This window comes from Hyla sarda, chromosome 6 (assembly GCF_029499605.1).
Source record: "Hyla sarda isolate aHylSar1 chromosome 6, aHylSar1.hap1, whole genome shotgun sequence".
NCBI classification, from domain to species: domain Eukaryota; kingdom Metazoa; phylum Chordata; class Amphibia; order Anura; family Hylidae; genus Hyla; species Hyla sarda.
In genome coordinates, this window is record NC_079194.1 from 125927412 (window position 1) to 125950922 (window position 23511).

The 23511-nt window shown below is 44.9% G+C and overlaps 1 protein-coding gene across 5 annotated transcripts in view; it reads left to right on the plus strand.

Moving 5' to 3' along the window:
* Positions 1-13702, plus strand: part of LOC130276076 (nuclear receptor subfamily 2 group C member 2) — a 47265-nt gene extending 33563 nt beyond the window's left edge. For 3 of the 5 annotated variants that reach the window (XM_056524938.1, XM_056524937.1, XM_056524939.1), the window contains exons 9-14: positions 6689-6860; positions 6989-7110; positions 8512-8669; positions 8753-8890; positions 9749-9854; positions 10712-13702. In XM_056524938.1, coding sequence (XP_056380913.1) covers positions 6689-6860; positions 6989-7110; positions 8512-8669; positions 8753-8890; positions 9749-9854; positions 10712-10886 — 871 coding nt within the window. In that variant the 3' untranslated portion in view covers positions 10887-13702. The remainder of the gene's footprint in view (positions 1-6688; positions 6861-6988; positions 7111-8511; positions 8670-8752; positions 8891-9748; positions 9855-10711) is intronic. The other 2 variants (XR_008845012.1, XM_056524940.1) reach the window with 2 other exon arrangements.
* The last annotated feature ends 9809 nt before the right edge of the window (positions 13703-23511 follow it).

The window sequence follows — 23511 nt, forward strand, 5'->3', positions numbered from 1 at the left end:
GTTCAGCCAATTTTTGGAGTTTGGTGAGACATTGTCCAATTTGGTTTTCTCTTATCGGCTCCATTGGGGGACACAGACCGTGGGTGTATGCTGCTGTCTCTAGGAGGTGTGTGACACTATGGCAACAAAAACAGTTGGCTCCTCCCAGCAGGATATACCCGCCTTCAGGCTCTGAGCTAGTCAGTTTAAGCTTAGTGTCTTGCAGGACGTGGACATGGTCTGGTTTGCTCCAGACCAGGTCTTCTGTTTTTTTGTTTTCCTAGTTAGGGACGTGTTAGTTTTTTTATCCTTTTCTTTTCTGTTTTCAGGTGGGGACTCAGGGACTGCGGTTCCCCGTTTCCCCATTGCGAGTGAGGGGGCACAGACATTGCGTATATGCGCTGTTAACCCCCCTCGCCAACGGTCAGCGCTTGGGTGGTACCTCATGGGTCCGGGTCCCCCTATTTACCTGCTCGCCTCGCTCGCGCATAGCAGCCAGGCGTGATGCAGGTAACTAAAGCTGACTGAAGACTTCACTGAAGACTCCTTTAGGTAAGTTCTTCTGACTGAGGTAAGTACTTTCCCCCCTTTTTTCTCCATAGGTACGAACTCGCAACCTCTGGAGACCCCCTGTTTTGGCCCACCTACACCTACATAGGGCTAGCCTATGCAAAGGCTGTACTTTATTCTGGGGGAGCAGTGGCACCTGAGGGGGCATTTTTTATGGGGCACTACTCTTATGCGTGTGTGTGTGTGCTTGGTGCACTTCACTTATATGTGTGTGCGTGTGTGCTTGTGCTACCGTGTCAGCGCCTTATATGCAGCTGTCAGCCGCGGCCCTGTATCGGGCCAGACGCTCTCAGCGCCGGTTTACTTTTGTTTTGTCGGCAGCACCTTATATGCGGCTGATGGCCTTTCTCTTTCACCGGCAGTTACTTTCTCTTTCAGTGTCCGCCCGTTCTCTTCCCCCGGGCGCTGTCAGGTGCGCTCGGGACAAGGAGCAGGTGTCATGACAGTTCTTTAAGGCCTTTTATAGCTCCGCCCACAGGGCTAGGAGCTCTCAGAGGCGCGAAGCAACCTCCAATCAGCTCCGTGGGCGCGATTTTCAGTTAGAAGGGGTCAGTTAGTGAGTGCCTTGCTTCAGGCACGCCCCTCTCTTCCTATTGGCTGGCCTGTTCACTCTCTTTCTAGCTGCTCAGAGTGAGTTCTCCTCACTGCAGCTGACAGGGGACACAGACTAGGGTGAGAAAGTTCCTATCTCCTTTTTTCTTTCTACAGTATGTCCGTATCCAGAGCTGTTCCTTCCTCTAAACAGAAACCTGGAACTTCCGTGACTTACTATCTCTGTAAGCACTGTAATACCAAGATGTCTGGCTCTGCTGAGCCCACTTGCCCTGCCTGCTCCACTGCTCCCCCAGACCCCCTGGTACCCCCTGATGTTCCTTCGGTCCCGGTGGGTTTAGCCGCTCCATCAGCCTGGGTTTCTTCCCTGTCCCAGTATATGGCTGACTTGACCAAAGTCTCCCGTTCGGTGGCTGAGGCTTCCCGGGAAGTGGTGTCCGCCTTGAAAGGGTCTTCCCTGCGCAGGACCTCTGGAAGGGCCCGTTCCTCGTCTCCACATACTTCACGCTCTCACAAGCGTCCTAGGGGTGCCTTGTCTGACTCTTCCATTGAGTCATCAGATAGACGTGAGCATTCCCCTCGTGGGTCCCGCCCCCCCCCCCGATCATCTGGGCACAAACGTCGTTCCTCTAGAGGACGTTCTCGGAGTCGCCGCTCTGCCACGCCAGGACTGCCTCTACTCATTCTCATTCCCCTGGTGGACGAGGCTTCCGAGCCGGCATCTGACTCAGAGGACCGCCCGGACTCAATTGCAACGGTGAACTCTTTGGTGACAGCCCTAAGAGACACCTTTCACTTAGAGGACCCAGGATCTTCGGATGTCAATCCAGGAGTATCCTTTCATCGTGCTAAGCCGGCACTTCAAAGGTTCAGCTCTCACGCTGACTTTGACGACATTCTGGAAACCGCATGGAAACATCCAGACAAGAGGTTTCTGGGAATCAAGACAATTCAAGAACGTTATCCATTTGACAAGGACCTTGTCACTAAGGTGGTTTCCCCTCCCTCAGTGGATCCACCAATTTCCCGGATCTCTAAGGCGACTACACTGCCTCTGGCAGATGCCGCTGCCTTCAAGGATCCCACAGATAAGAAGGTTGAATCCTTAGCGAAGTTTGCCAGTTTGAATCTGAAGCAGCTGGCTCTTCTCTTCTTCCCATCTTCGCCTCGACATGGGTGTCCAAGGGCCTGGCGGAGTGGTGCCAAAAGCTCCATCAGGATCTCTTAGCGGGATCTCTCCCGGAGGATCTATCTGCTCTGGCTCTCCAATGCTCTAAAGCTGGGGACTTCCTGTACACAGCTTCCATGCAGGCAGCCCGTTGTTCTGCTTTTGCTGTGGGTCAGCTAGCGGCTCTCCACCGCTCTATGTGGTTTAAAGCATGGAATGCGGGTGCCGCTTCCAAAAGGTCTCTCACTGAGCTTCCCTTTTACTGGTGGCCATCTTTTTGGCAAACGCCTTGATGAAATTATTTCTGAGGCAACGGGAGGTAAGAGTTCCTTGTTACCTCAAAATAAGGCTCGCCCTACTTCCCAAAGGAAGCCCTTTGCCTTTCGGTCCTTTCGGACCTCTGGCTCGCGGGACAGGAAGGCTCCCTCATTCCTGCCACGCCCGTCTTGGAAGTCGGACTCCAACCGGTCCGGCCGCTTTGCGCCCAAATCAGGCAACCGCCTGATTCGCCTCCCTTCCGAGGGATCGTTGTTTTCGCTCCCGGGCCCCCCGGTCTCCTCCTCTGGTGAAGCAATTTCGAGCGGCTCTCCAGTCTTTGCTTCTTCATGGGGTTATTGTTCCCATTCCTCCAGGGGAACGGTTTCAGGGTTTCTATTCAAATCTTTTTGTGGTTCCCAAGAAGGACGGTTCTGTGCGTCCAATTTTGGACCGCAAGCGTCTCAACCATCACCTTCTCATCCGCCACTTCCGAATGGAATCTCTCCGTTCGGTGGTGGCGTCCCTGGAACAAGGGGAGTTCCTTTCATCAGTGGACATCAAGGATGCCTACCTCCACGTGCCAATATTCCCAGGCCATCATCGGTACCTCCGCTTTGCAGTTCCGGAGGGGCACTTTCAATTTGTAGCTCTCCCCTTCGGTCTAGCCACGGCTCATCGGGTCTTTACAAAGATCCTTGCGCCAGTGATGGGCCTGTTACGGTCGAGGGAAATCTCGGTGATACCCTATCTGGACGACCTTCTCATCAAGGCTCCAACCAGAGCCCAGACTCTGGAGAATCTGGACGTCACTCTCCACACTCTGACTCGTTTCGGGTGGATGGTCAACCGGGACAAGTCAGTCCTCCGCCCTACCCAGTCTCTAACCTTCCTGGGACTTCAATTCGACACGTCCTCTGCCCGGATTTGTCTTCTGCCAGACAAACGTCTGGCGCTCCAGTCGGGGGTCCGCTCCCTTCGGTCCCGGGTATCAGTCTCCATCCGCACTTGTATGGAAGTCCTGGGTCGGATGGTGGCAACTATGGATGCCGTACCCTTTGCCCAGTTTCATTACCGCCCCCTTCAACTGGCGATTCTTTCCCGATGGAACAGGTCTCCTCTGTCCCTCGATCGTCAGATTGTTCTCCCTCGCAGGGTCAGTCAGTCTCTGCTCTGGTGGCTCCGCTCCCCCTTCTCCTCCAAGGGCGGTCGTTTCTTCCCCTTCACTGGCAGGTTCTTACAACGGATGCCAGCCTGTCGGGCTGGGGCGGCGTGTTTAGGGATTGGACGGTTCAGGGACTCTGGTCTCCCCAGGAGACCCTTCTTCCGATAAACATATTAGAATTACAGGCGATTCTTCTTTGTCTTCTTCATTGAGAGTCCCGTCTTCAGTCCCGTCCTGTCCGCGTTCAGCCGGACAACGCCACGGCCGTGGCGTGCATAAATCGACAGGGCGGCACTCGCAGCTCGGCAGCCATGGCCGAGGTGACCAAGATTCTCACCTGGGCGGAGAGCAAGGTTCCGGCCATTTCGGTGATTCACATTCCGGGGGTGCTCAACTGGGAAGCGGACTTCCTCAGTCGGTCCTCACCCTACCCCGGCGAGTGGTCTCTACATCCAGAGGTCTTCGCACAACTCTGCGACCTCTGGAGCATTCCGGACGTGGACCTCTTCGCTCCCCGGCACAATCGGAAGATCCTTCCTTTTTGTGTCCAAGTCCTGGGCCCCTCAGGCTCTGGCCATGGACGCCCTAGTGATTCCTTGGGCGGGGTTTGCCCTACCCTATCTGTTCCCTCCTCTTCCGCTCCTTCCCAGCGTGCTGAGGAAGCTCAAGGCAGAGGACGTCCCCGCCATTCTGGTAGCTCCAGATTGGCCCCGAAGGTCGTGGTACGCCGACGTAGTCAGGCTCCTGGACGACACTCCACTGCGCCTTCCGCTCCGTCCGGACCTGCTCTCTCAGGGTCCTCTTTGCCACCCGAATTTACAGTCGCTGCATTTGATGGCGTGGCGGTTGAGACCGCAGTTTTGAGGGCCCGCGGGTTCTCTTCTGAAGTCATTCACACTATGCTCAAGGCTCGTAAACCCTCCTCTGCAAGAATTTACCACCGTACTTGGCGGTCTTATTTTCGTTGGTGTGAAGCTCAAGACTTCTCCCCGGTAACCTTCTCAGTTCCCCGTCTTCTCTCCTTTTTGCAGTCAGGGTTTAAACTAGGGTGGTCTCTCAGTTCCCTTAAAGGTCAGGTTTTGGCCCTTACTGTTCTTTTCCAGCAGCCCCTGGCTTCTAATTCTCATGTCTGGACTTTCCTTCAAGGAGTGACGCATGCTGTTCCTCCTTATCGATCACCCTCTCCCCCTTGGGACTTGAATTTGGTTCTGAGTGCCCTCCAGGGTGCACCCTTTGAGCCCCTTAGAGAGGTGTCACTCCACCTCCTTTCTTGGAAAGTGGCGTTTCTTGTTGCTATCACCTCCATCCGGAGGGTGTCTGAATTGGCAACTCTCTCCGTCCGTTCTCCTTTTCTGGTGATCCACCAAGACAAGGTTGTTTTCCGGCCAGATCCCACCTTTTTGCTAAGGTGGTTTCGGCCTTTCATCTCAATGAGGACATTGTCCTCCCGTCTTTTTGTCCTGCTCCTTCTCATCCTAAGGAGCGCTTACTACACAAGCTGGATGTAGTTCGGGCTGTTCGGTCTTATCTCTCCATCACTTCTTCGTTTTGTCAGTGTGATTCCTTTTTCGTCCTTACGGAAGGTCGTCGCAAGGGACAACCTGCTTCCAAGGCCACCATTTCTCGGTGGATTCGGTCTGCCATTTCGGAGGCCTATCGCTGTAAGGGGAAGATTCCTCCTTTCAGGGTTGTGGCTCATTCTACCCGTTCTGTTAGGGCATCCTGGGCTGTCCAGAATAGAGCCTCGGCCTCGCAGATTTGCAAGGTGGCTACCTGGTCGTCTTTGCACACTTTCTCGAGGTTCTACCGAGTTCATACCTTCGCATCAGCTGATGCTAGTCTGGGCCGTTAAGTGTTGCAGGCGGTTGTGGAACGGCCGTCTGCCTGACTGCTTATCTGCCCACCCAAGGGACGGCTTTGGTACGTCCCGTGGTCTGTGTCCCCCAATGGAGCCGATAGAGAAAAGGAGATTTTTTTAACACTTACCGTAAAATCACTTTCTCGAAGGATCCATTGGGGGACACAGCTCCCAACCTTTTGGGATTTTCCTTGGTTCTCTGTCCGAGGGTGTGTTCAGTTATGTTTTTTCTTCTGGTTCTCGGACAGTTTTGGGTTTTTCTTGACCTGTTAGTCTCCTCCTATTGCTCTGGAACTTAAACTGATTAGCTCAGGTGCCTGTGGGCGGGAGCCAACTGTTTTTGTTGCCATAGTGTCACACACCTCCTAGAGACAGCAGCATACACCCACTGTCTGTGTCCCCCAATGGATCCTTCGAGAAAGAGATTTTACGGTAAGTGTTAAAAAATCTCCTTTTTTTCCCTCTCTTTTTTGGTTTAGTTCCAATACACACAAAGGGAATAAACATGTGTCTAGCAAAACATGTGTTAGGCTGGGTTCACACTACGTTTTGTCCCATACGGGAGCGCATACGGCAGGGGGGAGCTAAAAGCTCGCGCTCCCGTATGTCACCGTATGCGCTCCCGTATGTCATTCATTTCAATGAGCCGACCGGAGTGAAACGTTCGGTCCGGTCGGCTCATTTTTGCGCCGTATGCGCTTTAACAACCGGACCTAAAACCGTGGTTGACCACAGTTTTAGGTCCGGTTGTAAAAGCGCATACGGTGCAAAAATGAGCCGACCGGACCGAACGTTTCACTCCGGTCGGCTCATTGAAATGAATGGCATACGGGAGCGCATACGGTGACATACGGGAGCGCGAGATTTTAGCTCCCCCCTGCCGTATGCGCTCCCGTATGGGACAAAACGTAGTGTGAACCCAGCCTTACTGCAATTCTTTTCTGTGAGAAATACTTCATTTTCTTGAAAACTTTCAGGGGTGCCAACATTTACCAACATTTACCGCCATGCCATATCAAAAAGTTGAATAACTTTTCATTATATGATTACTGTGCTTACTTTATTTAAGACCAGAATATCCTTTAAATGTGCAGAAACATTTACTTGGAAGTCATGTTTTATGTTCTGTTCACTCTTTTAGGGCATTTGACACCCTAGCAAAAGCACTTAACACAACAGACGCCGGACAGAACTTGTCGGACAGTCTGGACACAGCAGCAGGAGGGAACATCCATGTAATCAGTCGGGATCAGGCTACACCTATACTTGAGGTGGAAGGACCGCTCCTCTCAGACACACATGTCACTTTTAAGGTCAGTATAAACATAAAAATAGCATTTCATTAATAACCTTTTTGGTCCATACACTGTACATCTTCATACACCCCTGCTTTCCTCTATGAAAACTACAGTGGACTTCTGATATTTCTTCTCTCTTTCAGCTCACAATGCCCAGCCCAATGCCAGAATATCTAAACGTTCACTATATATGTGAGTCAGCATCACGTTTGCTTTTTCTTTCCATGCACTGGGCTCGCTCTATACCTGCCTTTCAAGCCCTAGGGTAAGTATTTAACTCATGCCTGCCCCGGTAAATACAATAGATAGCCTCATGATAGCTAAGAGCATATGCATATTCAGAGCAGACCGCTACAGGATCTAACCAGCAATTTTATTCTGTGTCTCTGATGCTCAAAAACATATCCAGTTCAGATAACCTGTCCTTTCTGAATATTACAGTTATCCAGGTGTTATTAGATGTCACCAATAGGGGGAGAATTACAAAGATTTTTTTGACAAATATTGTAGCTCATTCCTAGATTCTCAATGTGATATTTCTATCTTGTAAAGCGATGACATACTGGTAGATCCTACCTCTGGGACCTACACCCATCCTGAGAATAAATGGCCCACAGCACAGCTCCTCTTATAATCTGAGTGTGATGGACCTTTCATACTCAGCATAACAGAGAGACGCAGAGGAAAGATCCCCAGTGATCATAAAAATATGCCATCACTATATCAGATAGAAATATCTTTTTAAGCTCAGAGCTTCATAGTGACATCAAGGCATCTAAAACTGTGGCATTGCCAATACTTGTGCAGAAGATCAGTGCTTCCCTATGTGGGATAAATGGTTGCACTATAATTGCAAGAATTTTTACTTAGTGAAGATTTTTGCGATTGTTAAAATGGCCTTATTGGCAACTAAATTTCTTATGCATAAAGTAAAACTTCCTCATCAAAACTCACTTAACATAACTTGTAGAAATGTGCCTTTCTGGTAGCTGTATGCTCTTTCTGTGCTCAGTTTTTCCCTTGCAGGAGTTTCCGATCACCGGACATCCAGGAGCAGAAAAGTGAAGAAACGGGTTTTTAGGATGTGCACAGATGTATAGATGGCCCGGAGTAACCGCGGACACCAAATAAAATAGAAACGTGTTTATTAAATAAAATGGTTTGAACAACAACATGTTTCTAGGGCTAGTGCTCTCTTTATCAAGTCTATAGACTAGCTCTCGAAACGTGTTGTGGTTCAAACCACTTTATTTAATAAACAAGTTTTTATTTTAATAGGTGTCCACCGATACTCCAGGCCATCTCTATCTGTGTGCCTCCTGAAGACCCCTGTTTCTTCTCTTTTCCGCTCCTGGATGTTCGGTGATTGGAAACACCTGCATGGCTGATCCCTCCGCTGGATGGGTCCGGGTCAGAGGCAGCCACATATTATATTTAAAGAGCAGAAAGGTGTTGACCTCTAAGTTCAACACCATCAGGTGAGCAAGTTTCCTTTGAGACCTTCTCTTTCCACTTGGTTACTCCTGGTAACAGCACTAGGCAGCGCCTTCCCCTTTTGTTCATTTTTTTGTCTTTAAATTTCAGTTTTTCCCTTGCTACATTTCCCGATTCCTCTTCTTCTTCATTTTTTATTTTCTACTTATGACTCTCATGTTATCTTATCCAGACTGTCCATTTCATTCAGGCAGGATTGTAACACAAGCCTTGTACGTGCCTGTTGGAACGAGCTGTTCACCCTGGGTCTTGCACAGTGTTCACAGGTGATGAGCCTCTCTACCATTCTTGCTGCCATAGTCAACCATCTTCAAAACAGCATACAGGAAGGTGTGTACAACCTATAGCTGAGGAGGATGTCATGTGTCAGTTGCACTTGAAAAGTCACAGTCATTCCTTTTTTCTTTTTTCAGATAAACTTTCTGGTGACAGAATAAAACAAGTGATGGAACACATATGGAAGCTCCAGGAATTCTGTAACAGTATGGCAAAACTGGACATTGATGGCTATGAATATGCCTATCTTAAGGCTGTGGTACTCTTCAGCCCAGGTTAGAAACATTCGTCCATTTAGTTTGAATTGAGTGCAGCAAAACAGTCCACAGAGATCCACAGTGATCTTTTTAACAAAAGGTGTTCACCTGATATTGCATCCTTCCAGTACTTATCAGCTGCTATATGCTTCACAGGATGTTCTTTTCTTTTAAAATTTCCTTTCTGACTGACCACAGTGCTCTCTGCGGACACCTCTGCCCATTTTCCTGAGCATGATAGGTTTGCTATGGGGATGTTCTCCTACTCTGGACAGTTAATAAAATGGACAGAGGTGTCGGCAGAGAGCACTGTGGTCAGATAGAAAGGACATTCAAAAAGAAAAGAACTTCCTCTGGAACTTAGAACAGCTGATAAGTGCTGGAAGGGTTAAGATTTTTTTAATAGAAGTAATTTACAAATCTGTTTAACTTTCTGGCACCAGTTGATTAAAAAAAAAAAAAACATAATAATGTTTCCAGTGGAGTACCCCTTTAACAGTTCTTTGAGGTTTTACTAATGATTTCCTTGCTGTAAAGAAGGAAAATGGTGGCTTAAAAGGGGCTTACTCAACAAGAAACCCCCTTCTGTGAAGATATTCGCTCCAGAGATCGGCTCACTGAGGTGGTTCCAACTCCAGAAATTATTGTTGAAAGCAGAGGCAGCTGCTAATATGGCTGAGCTAAGTGCTCTTTCTTTTCTGCCCTCTGGCTAATACAGAAGTATCTAGATCAGGCTGCCATCCATGCAGTCTAATATACTGTATAGTAGGTTTCCTTTTTTACTATCCATCTGTGTCTGCAGCCCTTACAATTAGTTTTCAAGTATTGGTTTCTTTTAATCTTAAATAATACATATGATTTGTTTTATTTTTCCAGATCACCCAGGTCTCACCAGTACAGTGCAGATTGAGAAGTTTCAGGAAAAGGCACAAATGGAGCTTCAAGATTATGTACAGAAAACATACCCAGAGGACACATACAGGTAAACACTGTAATCTGAGTAATAATCATCCACATGATTGACTCCAGTGCTGACAATTCCCACCATGCCTCTTAATGTCTGTACAAAACATGGAGATTTGCACTCTGGAAAATGCAATCTTTACATCGGGCTATGTAACATCACCCAATGTAGGAAAAATGAACTACACCCACTGTTAAGCTAGGTTTATACACAGGGTTTTTTTCTGGCATATTTGGGAAAATTGCCACTGCAGGTTTTGAGTCAAAAGGTGTATTCAATATGAATGGGAAATATAAAAGAAGGACTTACACTTCTCCTTCCTTATGGATACACTTCTGACTTTGGCTCAAAAACGCCAGTTGCAGTTTTTCCAAAAATGCCAGAGAAAAACTTGTGTGGAAACCTAACCTGATAGCAGTTAAAGGGGTACTCTGCTGCTCAGTGTTTGGAACAAACTGTTCCAAACGCTGGAGCCAGTGCCAGGAGCTCGTGATGTCACGCCCCGCCCCCTCAATGCAAGTCTATGGGAGGGGCGTGAGCTCCAACGTTCGGAACAATTTGTTCCAAACACTGAGCAGCGGACTACTCCTTTAAGGTCTGTTCACACATACAGTATTCTGCGCAGATTTGATGCGCAGGATTTTCTGCTGCAGATTTCAATCTAAACTGAATGACTGAACACAGCTTCAAATCCTGCTCATCAAATCTGCGCAGAATACTGTACGTGTGAATAGACCCTTAAGGTAAACTGTTAGGGATTTGTCTATTCCGATGCTTGCTGACTACTACCAGCTTCATAAAAACTGATGATATTATTCCCTTTTATTTTTCTCACTTTCTCTTTGTCCTCATCGTCTTCCCTAACACACCAACAGACTGGCCCGAATCCTGGTGCGACTTCCAGCTCTCAGACTTATGAGCTCCAACATCACGGAGGAACTTTTTTTTACCGGCCTTATAGGCAACGTACCCATTGACAGCATCATCCCATACATCTTAAAGATGGAGACAGCAGAATACAATGGGCAGATTACAGGGACCAATGTATAGCCGGAACTAGCACTTGCGCACGGATCAAGCACTTTTCAACGTACCCTTCCAGGGCGTGAGAAAGCGCACTAACATTTGGGGAACACATACCTAGATCCCATTCAAGGGTAAACGCTGCCCCCTCCTTTATTTCCTCAGCCAGTGAACATTTCAATAACCTTTACCTTTTTCCATTTGTGGACAGAAACACAGTTAACAGCCATAAACAGATTATCAGGTAGGAGCATATATCTGTTACACTTCAATGTTTTCTAGCTGTGTACCGTTATATATCCCAATGGACGCAGTAGCGATTTCCAGGTACCCGCCAGTGGCATTTCATAGTAAGACAGTTGGTAACTAAGTTAGTAAGGTTCATTTCATTTCTCAGAGGTAAAACAGTCAAGTATCTTTTATCTCAATAAAGTTTAATCAGTGTTTTATGAAAAGTTCTGCAACTTTCTAATATATTTTGTGCCCCAATTCCTAACCCTATTCAAAATCTCTACCTGCTGCCAATGACTAGAAATATTCCTGTGTACATCCAGAGGCTGAAAACTTGTACAGGCTGGGAGCTTGCTATAATTCTTTTCAGGCTAGACATTACACTCCAGGCTGATGTATTTGACCTGCAGTGATATGTTGTTACAAACAGTCTAAACAGAAGAAATTTGTGTTGCTGATAGAGAACAGGAGGATTGTGTAGACTTGATACAGTCCCTTGATGTAAAAAAAGTATGTTTCCATTCACTGATTGCAAGCAGAGATCTTGATCCACAATATACATTATAATATTGCAGAGCTTATATATTTATTAAAGGGGTTGTCTGGCCCCACAAAATTCTTGAGGGTAGGATGAAGCTGCCATTAAAAAAAAAAAAAAGTGATACTTCCCTGCCTTGATCGCTTGCTGCGTCAATCCCGATCGTGCCGATCCTGGGCAATTACTACTACCTGCCCACTCGGCCAACCATTAACTGTAGCATTGACCTGCATTGATAAAACATTTCTAAGACACATTGGCCAGTGTCATTTCAGATTGGTTTAGACATTTCTCATACCAGACAGTGCACTATGGGCTGTATACTAACCCGTGAACCAGTGCAGAGCACCTCAAAACAACCAACCAATTGTCAAAACAAAAGTCCTACATTAACAAGTTGAGTAACTTAGTTAGTAGATGTAAGCATTCTTTTCTCCATTCACATCCAGATCTGCTTTAAAAAAAATCACCTTCTCCTCTAGTAGTCATGTGACTTACCAGCTTGGTTATAATTGTGTAATGTCAACTGATTTCCCACAATGCATTGCTCTTAGTGGACCACAGAAATTTTATTTTGTTTTAAATGTGACATGTGAAGGGAACACATTACTAAAGATCAGTAGAAGGCGAGGAAAGCAAATGACTTGCAATACAGATCAGTCAACATTTTGTGTAGATTTGTCCCATGAAATGATGCACTTGGCGCCCTCCATTTTCACCCCCCTTTGTCTGTAGACAAATGCTCTTATGACTTTAATCATCTATTCTTTTCTATTTACTTTTTTAGGAGAAATCAATGTGTTGCCGCCGCAGTTACAGCACCCCTATAATAAATCATGTACACGGTAAAATTCCTTCAATACGATTTTAAAGGGGTTCCCAGTTTTAAGTAAATAAGGATCGCTCATTGTTTAATAAAACACTTCAAAACTTTTTGATAGATGTTACATCCCACTGTTTTCAAGATCTCTCCCTGCTGTCAGGGAATGGAAATATTCTTGTTTTTCTCCTGAGGGAATCCAGTGAATCCAGCCTTAGAAAGCTGGAAAGCCTTGGCAGTAAAGATTATCTGGGTTGAGTATAAGTGCCATATTGTTAGAATCTCTGAATTATTGAGTGCTGCATCAAAGGAATTTTACTGAAAATATGATATTAGAAGGAGTGTTACCAGGATCTTTTGAAAATATTGCACCCCTTAGTTCAGTGTTTCCCATCCAGGGTGCCTCCAGCTGTTGAAAAACTAATAGGCTGTCCAGGCATACTGGGAGTTGTAGTTTTGAAACAGCTGGAGGCACCCTGGTTGAGACTCACTGTCTTAGTTGTTTCCTATAGAGTATTATTTTTCAATTTGTGATTCTTCAGCTGTTGGAAAACTACAACTCTCAGCATCCCATGACAAGTTACAGGTTAAAGAATACTAACAGAGGCTCCCTTTGACAGATTCCTTTTACCTTAATGTATATCTACCCAGATCATTTAACTTCAACCCCCCCCCCCCCCCCCCATGTGCCCCTCACTTCTACAGACTGTTATTAACCTTAAGCACTTTCTTAAGATGGCTTATTGTGCAGCTTCTATTCTCCAGACCTGGTGACAGACAAGTTGCCGCAGGAGTAAACTCCATATTTACAGCAGTTCATAAAATGCATCAGACAATCGTCAATCCCCGATCCTTGTTCGTTATAGGTAAGGATGATAAAGTACATTAAAACTATAATTCAGTATAGAAAGTGAATTTTATAAAGTAGTTCAGGGCAGTGGTCCCCATCAGGTGGCTCTCCAGCTGCGGCAGAAGTATGACTCCTGTCCTGCCCTGATATGTACGTCTTTACATTTCCAGACATTTATTTGCAAAGCATTTGGTATCATTTTGGCCGGTAGCTTTGGTAAGTCGTTCATTGAGATTGAAAAGATCCCATGTAAAATGGCCTCCCAGCAGCTGTGGAAGGGTTAATAGAGCAGCTCAATATACCGTCATGGCCGTAAATGTTGGCACCCCTGAAATTTTCTCACAGAAATGGATTGCAGTACCACTTGTTTTGCTATACACATGTTTATTCCCTTTGTGTGTATTGGAACTAAAACAAAAAAGGGAGGAAAAAAAAGCAAATTAGACATTATGTCACACCAAACTCCAAAAATAGGCTGGACAAAATTATTGCCACCCTTTCAAAATTGTGGAAAAATAATATTGTTTCAAGCATGTGATGTCCTTTAAATTCACCTGGGGTAAGTAACAGGTATGGGCAATATAAAAATCACACCTGAAAGCAGATAAAGAGGAGAGAAGTCCACTTAGTCTTTGCATTGTGTGTCTGTGTGTGCCACACTAAGCATGGAAAACAGAAAGAGGAGAAGATAACTGTCGGAGGACTTGAGAACCAAAATTGCGGAAAAGTATCAACAATCTCAAGGTTACAAGTCCATCTCCAGAGATCTAAATTTTCCTTTGTCCACAGTGCGCAACATTATTAAGAAGTTTGCAACCCATGGCACTGTAGCTAATCTCCCTGGGTGTGGACTGAAGAGAAAAATTGATGAAAGGTAGTATAGTCCTGCTGGATAGTCCAGATGGTGGATAAGCAGCCCCAAACAAGTTCGGATAGTCCGGATGGTGGATAAGCAGCCCCAAACAAGTTCCAAAGATATTCAAGCTGTCCTGCAGGCTCAGGGAGCATCAGTGTCAGCGCAAACTATCCTAAGACATTTAAATGAAATGAAACGCTATGGCAGGAGACCCAGGAGGACCCCACTGCTGAGACAGAGACATTAAGAAACAAGACTAAATTTTGCTAAAATCAACTTGAGTAAGCCAAAATCCTTCTGGGAAAACGTCTTGTGGACAGATTAGATCAAGATAGAGCTTTTTGGTAAAGCACATCATTCTACTGTTTACCGAAAATGGATTGAGGCCTACAGAGAAAAGAACACAGTACCTACAGTGAAATATGGTGGAGGTTCAATGATGTTTTGGGGTTGTTTTGCTGCTTCTGAAACTTGGTGCCTTGAATGTGTGCAAGGCATCATGAAATCTGAGGATTACCAACAGATTTTGGGTCGCACTGTACATCCCAGTGTAAGAAAGCTGGGTTTGCATCCGAGATCTTGGGTCTTCCAGCAGAACAATGACCCCAAACATACGTCAAAAATCATCCAGAAATGGATGGCAACAAAGCGCTGGAGAGTTCTGAAGTGGCCAGCAATGAGTCCAGATCTAAATCCCATTGAACACCCGTGGAGAGATCTTAAAATTACTGTTGGGAAAAGGCGCCCTTCCAATAAGAGGGACCTGGAGAAGTTTGCAAAGGAAGAGTGGTCCAACATTCCGGCTGAGAGGTGTAAGAAGCTGTAAGGATTTCTCCCTGGGGATAGCTCTGGGATCGTCCTTGGCACCGCCACAGGACACGTTTCCACTTCAATCACCAGGCAAACAACAGTACTTTATGCAAGTCCGGCCCCTCGCCAGCTTTATTAGACAGGTTGCAGGATAAATAAAAACATAAGACAGGAACAAACAAAGCCCTAGACCGTCTAGTCAAGAACTAAACAATCCAGCATGCCCTGACTATACACTGGTGGGCTTTTCCCAGCCAGTTAAACTTATGCCTCCTGCAACCTTCTACTCACTGTTCACACACAGCGTTTGCAACCTCTTGCTGTGTGTCTTGTCCACACCACTCTTTGGGGCCACTCACTGCTCGGGCTGTGTATTCCTCAGCAGGACCCTTCCTCTCCCTACAGCCACCTTGCTGTCTTCTAGGGAGGGCCCCAACTATTGTCTGTCTTCTTTTTAAACACACTTCCCCTTTCTGCTACCTCAATAATTAGGCCACAGGTTGAGGTTTCTCCAGGGTGAGCTAGGGAAATACACCCTTCCCTTGCCACAGTGTCACAAAGCTTATTGATGGTTATAGGAAGCGACTGATTTCAGTCATTTCCAAAGGGTGTACAACCAAATATTAAGGGTGCCAATAATTTTGGCCAGCACATTTTTGGAGTTTGGTGTGACATTATGTCCAATTTGCTTTTTTTCCTCCCTTTTTTGGTTTAGTTCCAATACACACAAAGGGAATAAACATGTGTATAGCAAAACGTGTTACTGCAATCCTTTTCTGTGAGAAATACTTCATTTTCTTGAAAAATTTCAGGGGTGCCAACATTTATGGCCATGACTGTACTGTATAAATGGAGAAAAAGATAAGCGTGCCATTTATTGCTGTTTTCTGTTTGTTGTGAGCAGGGGCTGCTTTGCAGAATAGGTTATGGAATCGCTTAGAGGGGCGATGTAACTTTACAATATACTTTATAATATACTGTGTGTTTCAACTCCTAAACATCAAGATGTCTTCTTGCTGTCAGTGAATGGGAACATTCTTGTTGTAAATATGCTTTGAACATGTACAGACTTATAGGGGTTACCCCCTATCCACATTGCAAGTTTAAAGGGGTACTCCACCCCTAGACATCTTATCCCCTATCCAAAGGATAAGGGATAAGATGTCTAATCGCGGTGGTCCATCTGCTGGCACCCCCAAGATCAGATTTCTTATTCCAAAAGATAGGGGCTAAGAGTAGAGGCTGAGTAATCCTTTAAGGGTGCAGGTCTGACTGACTGATGGGACCCCCATGACCCCAACGACGGGGAATTTTGGCTAGGCATGCCCAGTGCACTCTGTTCATTCTGGCAACATGTTGTCCTCAATCTTGAGATCAGAGGGGGTCTTACCTCTGGGATAGGAGACAGTTGATATTTCAGCCATTCCATTACCTATTCTGGAGCTGCACTTATAATTCATAGCCATCTAGAACAGCCAGCAGAGGGCAGTATTCACAAGACAGTAATGTGCCTTATATGTTGCTAATGGCTGATACATTACACATGAGGCAGCAGGTAAAGCTTTGAATAGAACCCATGCCTGTGGCCTTTTATACACAGCTTGCTGGATAATGTGTAACAGGAAAGAAGTGCACTGTACTACTTACTCCACCAAGCCTTGTATATGCCTGTATTATACATCTCTAAGGCTTGGGGAGGGAGAAGTGATTCATATTTCTTTTATACTGCAGTCAGATAATATATTTAAAGGGAAGCTTGCCAATAACCCTCCCATTTAATCTATACCACTCCTATGCAGAGCTATGTGTCTCTGATGACAAACTGTATATTCCAATCCTGCAGTCACACTTCTTTCCAGACTCCACACGGGGCTACACATTATAACCAGTGGGGGGGGGGGAGTCAATAGATTTAAGGCCAGCTAATAGCTTATAAGGTGGTTGTCAGCCAAAGGCAGAGGCTCACCCCTACAATTGATGCCTGTGGTGTAAGAGGCCCGGGTTCACAGGTATCCTGCCCCTCTTATGCCTTCAAGTAGTAGGGGGTGCTCCTTCAGCCATGTAGTGACCATTCATGCAGCCTCACCCATGGGGACACATTAGTAACCTGTCACCTTTCTCACCCCTGGACTTTTTGCACTGAGGACGACTGTCCTGTCATTTTCACTCCTTACTGTTTCAACTATACTGAGCAGAAAACATTTTCTACAATTTTTTGTCAGAATTTTTGCTCCATTGGTATTCTGAGTATCTAGCACCCTCTCCTTGTTATGTGATTTAGAGGACCGATCCATTATCTGTTAGATGCTTTGTTGTATATTATAAGATGCCATACTGAGCACCACACCAGAGCCCAAATGTGGCCCCCCACTCTGGCTCCTATGCCCCCATGTCAGTCCTCTTCTGTCACCAGCCTTGTTTCTGTGATGTTTTAAAATACGGCATGAGTGTTATTATTTTTTACCTGAATTTTCTATCTAATCATTGTCTTCGTCACGGAGAGATTTGCATTGTTGTTTTGTATATAGTGTATTGCAGTGCATGGATTAGCTGATGCATTTTATTAAATGCTCTTTCCTTGTGGCATTGTTTTTTTTTTTTGGTTGCTTCATAATAACTCCCTGAATGAGGTTTATACTATTAAAGTGGATAACAAACTTTCCCAGATCTCAGTGTGTTTATTTATTGAATGGTTACATAGTCACATCAAGTTCAACCAAGTAGAGGAAAAAAGGGATAAAGGAAGAGGTATGAATGGATAAGGAGGAGAGGGTTTCTGCATATGTATTAAAGGGGTTGTGCGCTGCCCTGCAGTTCGGAGCTCCGCTCACAGCGTCCGGAAGTTCATTACTCCGAACGCTGTGTGCGGGCTTCCGTGTTCGCGGCCGCCAGGCGTGGCGTCACGCCCGGCCCCTTTGTGACGTCTCGCCCGCCCCGGGCGAGACGTCACAAAGGGGCCGGGCGTGACGTCACACCCGGCGGCCGCGAACACGGAAGCCCGCACACAGCGTTCGGAGTAATGAACTTCCGGACGCTGTGAGCGGAGCTCTGAAAGGCAGGGCAGCACACAACCCCTTTAATGTTATTTTGTTCAAGAAATGTATTCAAATCTGTTTTGAAACCCTCAACTGTTCCTGCTGTGACCAGTTCCTGAGGTAGACTGTTCTACAAATTCACAGTTCTTATAGTAAAGAAGGCTTGGCGCCCCTAAAATTTAAACCTTTTTTTCCCCCAGATGGACTTAAAGGAGTAGTGCAGTGAAATATTACCTATCCTCTATCCAAAGGATAGGGAATGTTATAGATCGGACCCCCCGTGATCTCCTGAACAGAGCCCCGGCAGTCTGCCAGAAGCGGCCGTTCCAACCCCCGCAGGAAGCAGCTGCCTACTTGCTGCATCCATGTATCTCTATGGGATCGGAACACCCCCTTCCAGCACACTGCCGGGGCCCCATTCAGGAGGTCTTGGTGTTGTTCCCAGCGGTCGGGAATCATTTGGATAGGGCATAAGTTATATTTCATTACAGAAGTCCTTTAAAGGAGTAGTCCAAGCGCGCACTTTTCTTATTTTATCTGGTCCGGGCTGCAAAAAAAGAGAAAACAAACTTTCTCTTGCCTGCCTACGCGGCCCCGGAGCTCCGGTACAGGTGTTCGGTCGCCGGGCTGTTTGCTTCTTACTTCCTGTTGGCCCAATATAATCCAAACCCCAGGGCCAAAGCCCGGGGTAAAAAAAAACAATATGCACACCCTTTTAAAATGTAACTTGTATTAATGTAAATCTAAAAGATGTCCCCAAAGTGAAGATTTAAAAACCAATACAGGACAGGAGTGTATGTATACAATGATACTAGGGCTATTATGCTCCAGCTGTGTGTAGTATGGCGGCTCTGCAGACAACCGCTCTACTCCTGTCACTGTAGTAATTAAAAACTAACAAAACATGCCAACCTCTACATGTTTCACTGCTACAGCGGCGTTCTCAAGAGGAATATTGTGGCATAGTATTGATCAGTGTCTGCAATCAAGGTATTGCATGTTATAGTTCCCTATGGGGGCAATAACATTGCAAAAAAGTGTAAAAAAATTAAAATAAAAAGTTCATAAATGTGATTTAACCCCTTCCCTAATAAAAGTTTGAATCACCCCCCTTTTCCCTGTGAAACTGTGTAAATAAATATATACATATGTGGTATCACCGCGTGTGTAAATGTCCGAACTATAAAAACATATTGTTAATTAAACCGCACGGTCAATGGCATATACTGACAAATCCATAATAGCGTATTTTTGGTCACTTTTTATACTATTAAAAATGAATAAAAAGTGATCAAAAAGTCAGAGCAAAACAATGGTACTGATAAAAACTTCAGATTACAGCGCAAAAAAATTAGCCCTCATACATACGCGGAAAAATTTTCGTGCATGTACTTAGAATTTTTTATAGTAGTAAAATAAAATCAAACCTGTATAAATTGGGTATCATTGCGACCATATGGACCTACAGAATAAATATAAGGTGTCAATTTTATCAAAAACTGCACTGCGTAGAAGCGGAAGCCGCTAAAAAATTACAAAATGGCTTTTTTTTTCTTCAATTTTGCCCCACAATTAAAGGGGTATTCCAGGCAAAAACTTTTTTTTATAGATCAACTGGCTCCGGAAAGTTAAACAGATTTGTAAATTACTTCTATTAAAAAATCTTAATCCTTCCAATAGTTATTAGCTTCTGAAGTTGAGTTGCTGTTTTCTGTCTAACTGCTTTCTGATGACTCACATCCCCGGAGCTGTCCAGCTCCTATGGGGAGGCAAAAGCTTCAGGGGTGCAGGAATACAGGTGCTGACCAAGAAGGGGACCAGTGAAGCCAGGTAGATATCAAACAGCTTTAATCCAATGCGACGCGTTTCACCGCGCAAGTGCGGTGAAACGCGTCGCATTGGATTAAAGCTGTTTGATATCTACCTGGCTTCACTGGTCCCCTTCTTGGTCAGTGCCTGTATTCCTGCACCCCTGAAGCTTTCGCCTCTGCATTTCTGTCGATTCCAGGAAGGCTGCAGACCCAGTTCACTATACTACAAACGCAGATCCTTGTTGTGTGGGAATTTGCACAACCTGGCAGGGTGAGCCTTCATTTTTACCCTCCCTTCTCCCGCACCTGTGATCCCGTTGATTCTCCACAAGGGAGCACCTGTTCTTCTTTTGTTTTACAGCTCCTATGGGGATATTCTCCCATCATGCAAGGGATATTCTCCCATCATGCACAGCTCCCGTGACTTGACATCATCATTGAGCAGTTAGACAGAAAACTTCAGAAGCTAATAACTATTGGAAGGATTAAGATTTTTTAATAGAAGTAATTTACAAATCTGTTTAACTTTCCGGAGCCAGTTGATATATAAAAAAAAGTTTTTGCCTGGAATACCCTTTTAATTTTTTTCTGGTTTTTCCATAGATTTTGTGGTAAAATCATTAATGGTATTACAAAGTAAAATTGTTGGTGCAAAGAACAAGCCCTCATATGGGTCTGTAGATGGAAAATAGTGTTATGATTTTTAGAAGGGGAGTAGGAAAAAACAAATGTGCAAAAATGAAAAATCGTCAAAGAGGGAAGGGGTTAAAGGGGTAGTCCAGTGGTGAAAAACTTATCCCCTATCCTAAGGATAGGGGATAAGTTTGAGATCGCGGGGGGTCCGACCGCTGGGGCCCCCTGCGATCTCTCTGTACGGGGCCCCGGCTCTCCGCCGAGATAGCGGGTGTCGACCCCCGCACGAGGCAGCGGCCGACATGCCGCCTCAATACATCTCTATGGCAGAGTCGGAGATTGCCGAAGGCAGCGCTTCGGCTCTGCCATAGAGTTGTATTGAGGGGGCGTGTCGGCCGCCGCCTCGTGCGGAGGTCGACACGCCCCTTTCCCGCGGGCTGTCGGGGCTCCGTACAGGAGATCACAGGGGGCCCCAGCGGTCGGACCCCCCGCGATCTGCAACTTATCCCCTATCCTTAGGATAGGGGATAAGTTGCTTACCACTGAATCACCACTGGACTGCTCCTTTAAGATGACACAAGGACAAAATAAAGAATTTTAACATCTGTCTTCTTGTGTTCCTTTATATCTCCACACGACCTGTGCCTATTTAAACAAATGGCTGAGACTAGATAAATAGGAAAAAAGATAATAAAAACTGGTTTATTATTTATCAGAAGGATATATGTATGTTATCACACTTTTCCAGAAACATCAGGGTACCTGCTACACCACAGTAAATTTACAACTTACTGTGATTCCCAGTACTGTACAGATGTCAATTAAGGAGTTTGTGTCATCTACCGGTAGACGGCACAGGATGAGCTACTTATCCCCTATTCTGTGGATATGGGATAAGTTAGTTTTGGCTGGGTTTCTCCTTTAAAGGGATATTCCGCCCGCCTAGTGGAGAAGATGTCTGATCGCGGGGGTCCCGCTGCTGGAGACCCCTGTGAGCTCCCTGCTGCACCCGGCATTCGTTTAGAGCGTCATGATGTCACGACCGCGCCCTGCTCATGACTTCCCACCCCCTCCCATAGACTTGCATTGAGGAGGCTTCATTTTTGCATTTTTATTTTTTCCTCCTCACCTTCTAAGAGTCATAACGCTTTTATTTTTCCATCCACAGACCTGTATGAGGGCTTGTTTTTGTATGACCACTTGTACTTTGTAATGACACCCTTCATTCTATCATAGAATGTATGATAAAATATATTATAAACCTAAAATATATTATTTTGTGAGGAAAAGAAAACTGCAATTTTGCATATTTTTTTTTTACGCTGTACAATTTACGGTAAGACTGGCATGTTCCCTTAATTCTGCGGTTCAACACGATTAAAAATCACATTTTTTTTTACAAAAAAAATGTTTCAAGATTCCCCTATTCTGACCCCTATAAGTTTCCCATTTTTCTGTGTATAGGACTTATTTTTTTTGCGTGTAGTTTTTATTGATTCCACTTTTGTGTATATATAACTTGTTATTTTTTATGAAATGTGATTTAATCAAAAAGCAGCAATTTAGACACTGTACGGAATCATTAACATTATATTTCAATAGTTTGAACATTTACGCATGCAGCGATACCATATATTTTTTAGTTATTGTTTTACACTTTTTTTTGTAAAAAAAAAAAAAAACTTTACATTTTTTTTTTCCCATAGGGGACTATAAATAGCAATCAAACAGTTAAAGGGGTTATCCAGGAAAAAACTTTTTGTTATATATCAACTGGCTCCAGAAAGTTAAACAGATTTATAAATTACTTCTATTAAAAAATATTAATCCTTTCAGTACTTATGAGCTGCTGAAGTTGAGTTGTTCTTTTCTGTCTAAGTGTTCTCTGATGACACGTGTCTCGAGAACCGCCCAGTTTAGAAGCAAATTCCCATAGCAAACCTCTCCTACTCTGTGCAGTTCCCGAGACAAGCAGAGATGTCAGCAGAGAGCACTGTTCCAAGACAGAAAACAACAACTCAACTTCAGCAGCTGATAATTATTGAAAGGCTTAAGATTTTTTAATAGACGTAATTTACAAATCTGTTTAACTTTTTTGAAGCCAGTTGATATAAAAAAAAAAAAAAGTTTTTTCCTGAAATACCCCTTTAATATTACTGTTCAGTGCTATGTGTGCAGTGACATAGCACTGATCAGTATTATCTGTGATCTACTTGTTTGGTCTGCTATACATGATCAGTGATCTACTTGTGTGCTGTTCTGGCTTTTGGTACCTGACCCGTAACACAGTCTCGCCTTGGCCGTTAATACACTTAGCTGCAGTGTCATGTAAGGGGCCCAGGCAGAAGTAAGGAGGCCAGACCTGGACGTGTTACATGATGCTGCCCCCTGGTGCATTAAAGGGGAACTCCGGTGGAAAACAAATGTTTACAGACCAACTGGTGCCAGAAAGTTAAACAGATTTGTAATTTAGTAGAAAAGAAATATAGGAATACAGACCTCTAGATATATATAATTAGATTAGATTAAATAGCTATTTGTACTAAAACAAGTTTATTATATCGTAATTGTATATGAATAAGTCCAAGCAGGGCCCTTGCTATGGACAACATTAGGTAAAACACTTTCTATACATAGATGCATATATAAAATGGGTAAAATGAAATGAATGAATAGCAGCAGTTACAGCCACCCACAGTCCTGTATGGTTCAATGAGGTAATATTGTATCCAATGTGCGTTTCAAACATCAAATGCTATAGATAGTTTAGTAACAAGTTTATTATATCGTAATTGTATATGAATAAGTCCAAGCAGGGCCCTTGCTATGGACTACATTAGGTAAAACACTTTCTATACATAGACACATATATAAAATGGGTAAAATGAAATGAATGAATAGCAGCAGTTACAGCCACCCACAGTCCTGTATGGTTCAATGAGGTAATATTGTATCCAATGTGCGTTTCAAACATCAAATGCTATGGATAGTTTAGTAACAAGTTTATTATATCGTAATTGTATATGAATAAGTCCAAGCAGGGCCCTTGCTATGGACAACATTAGGTA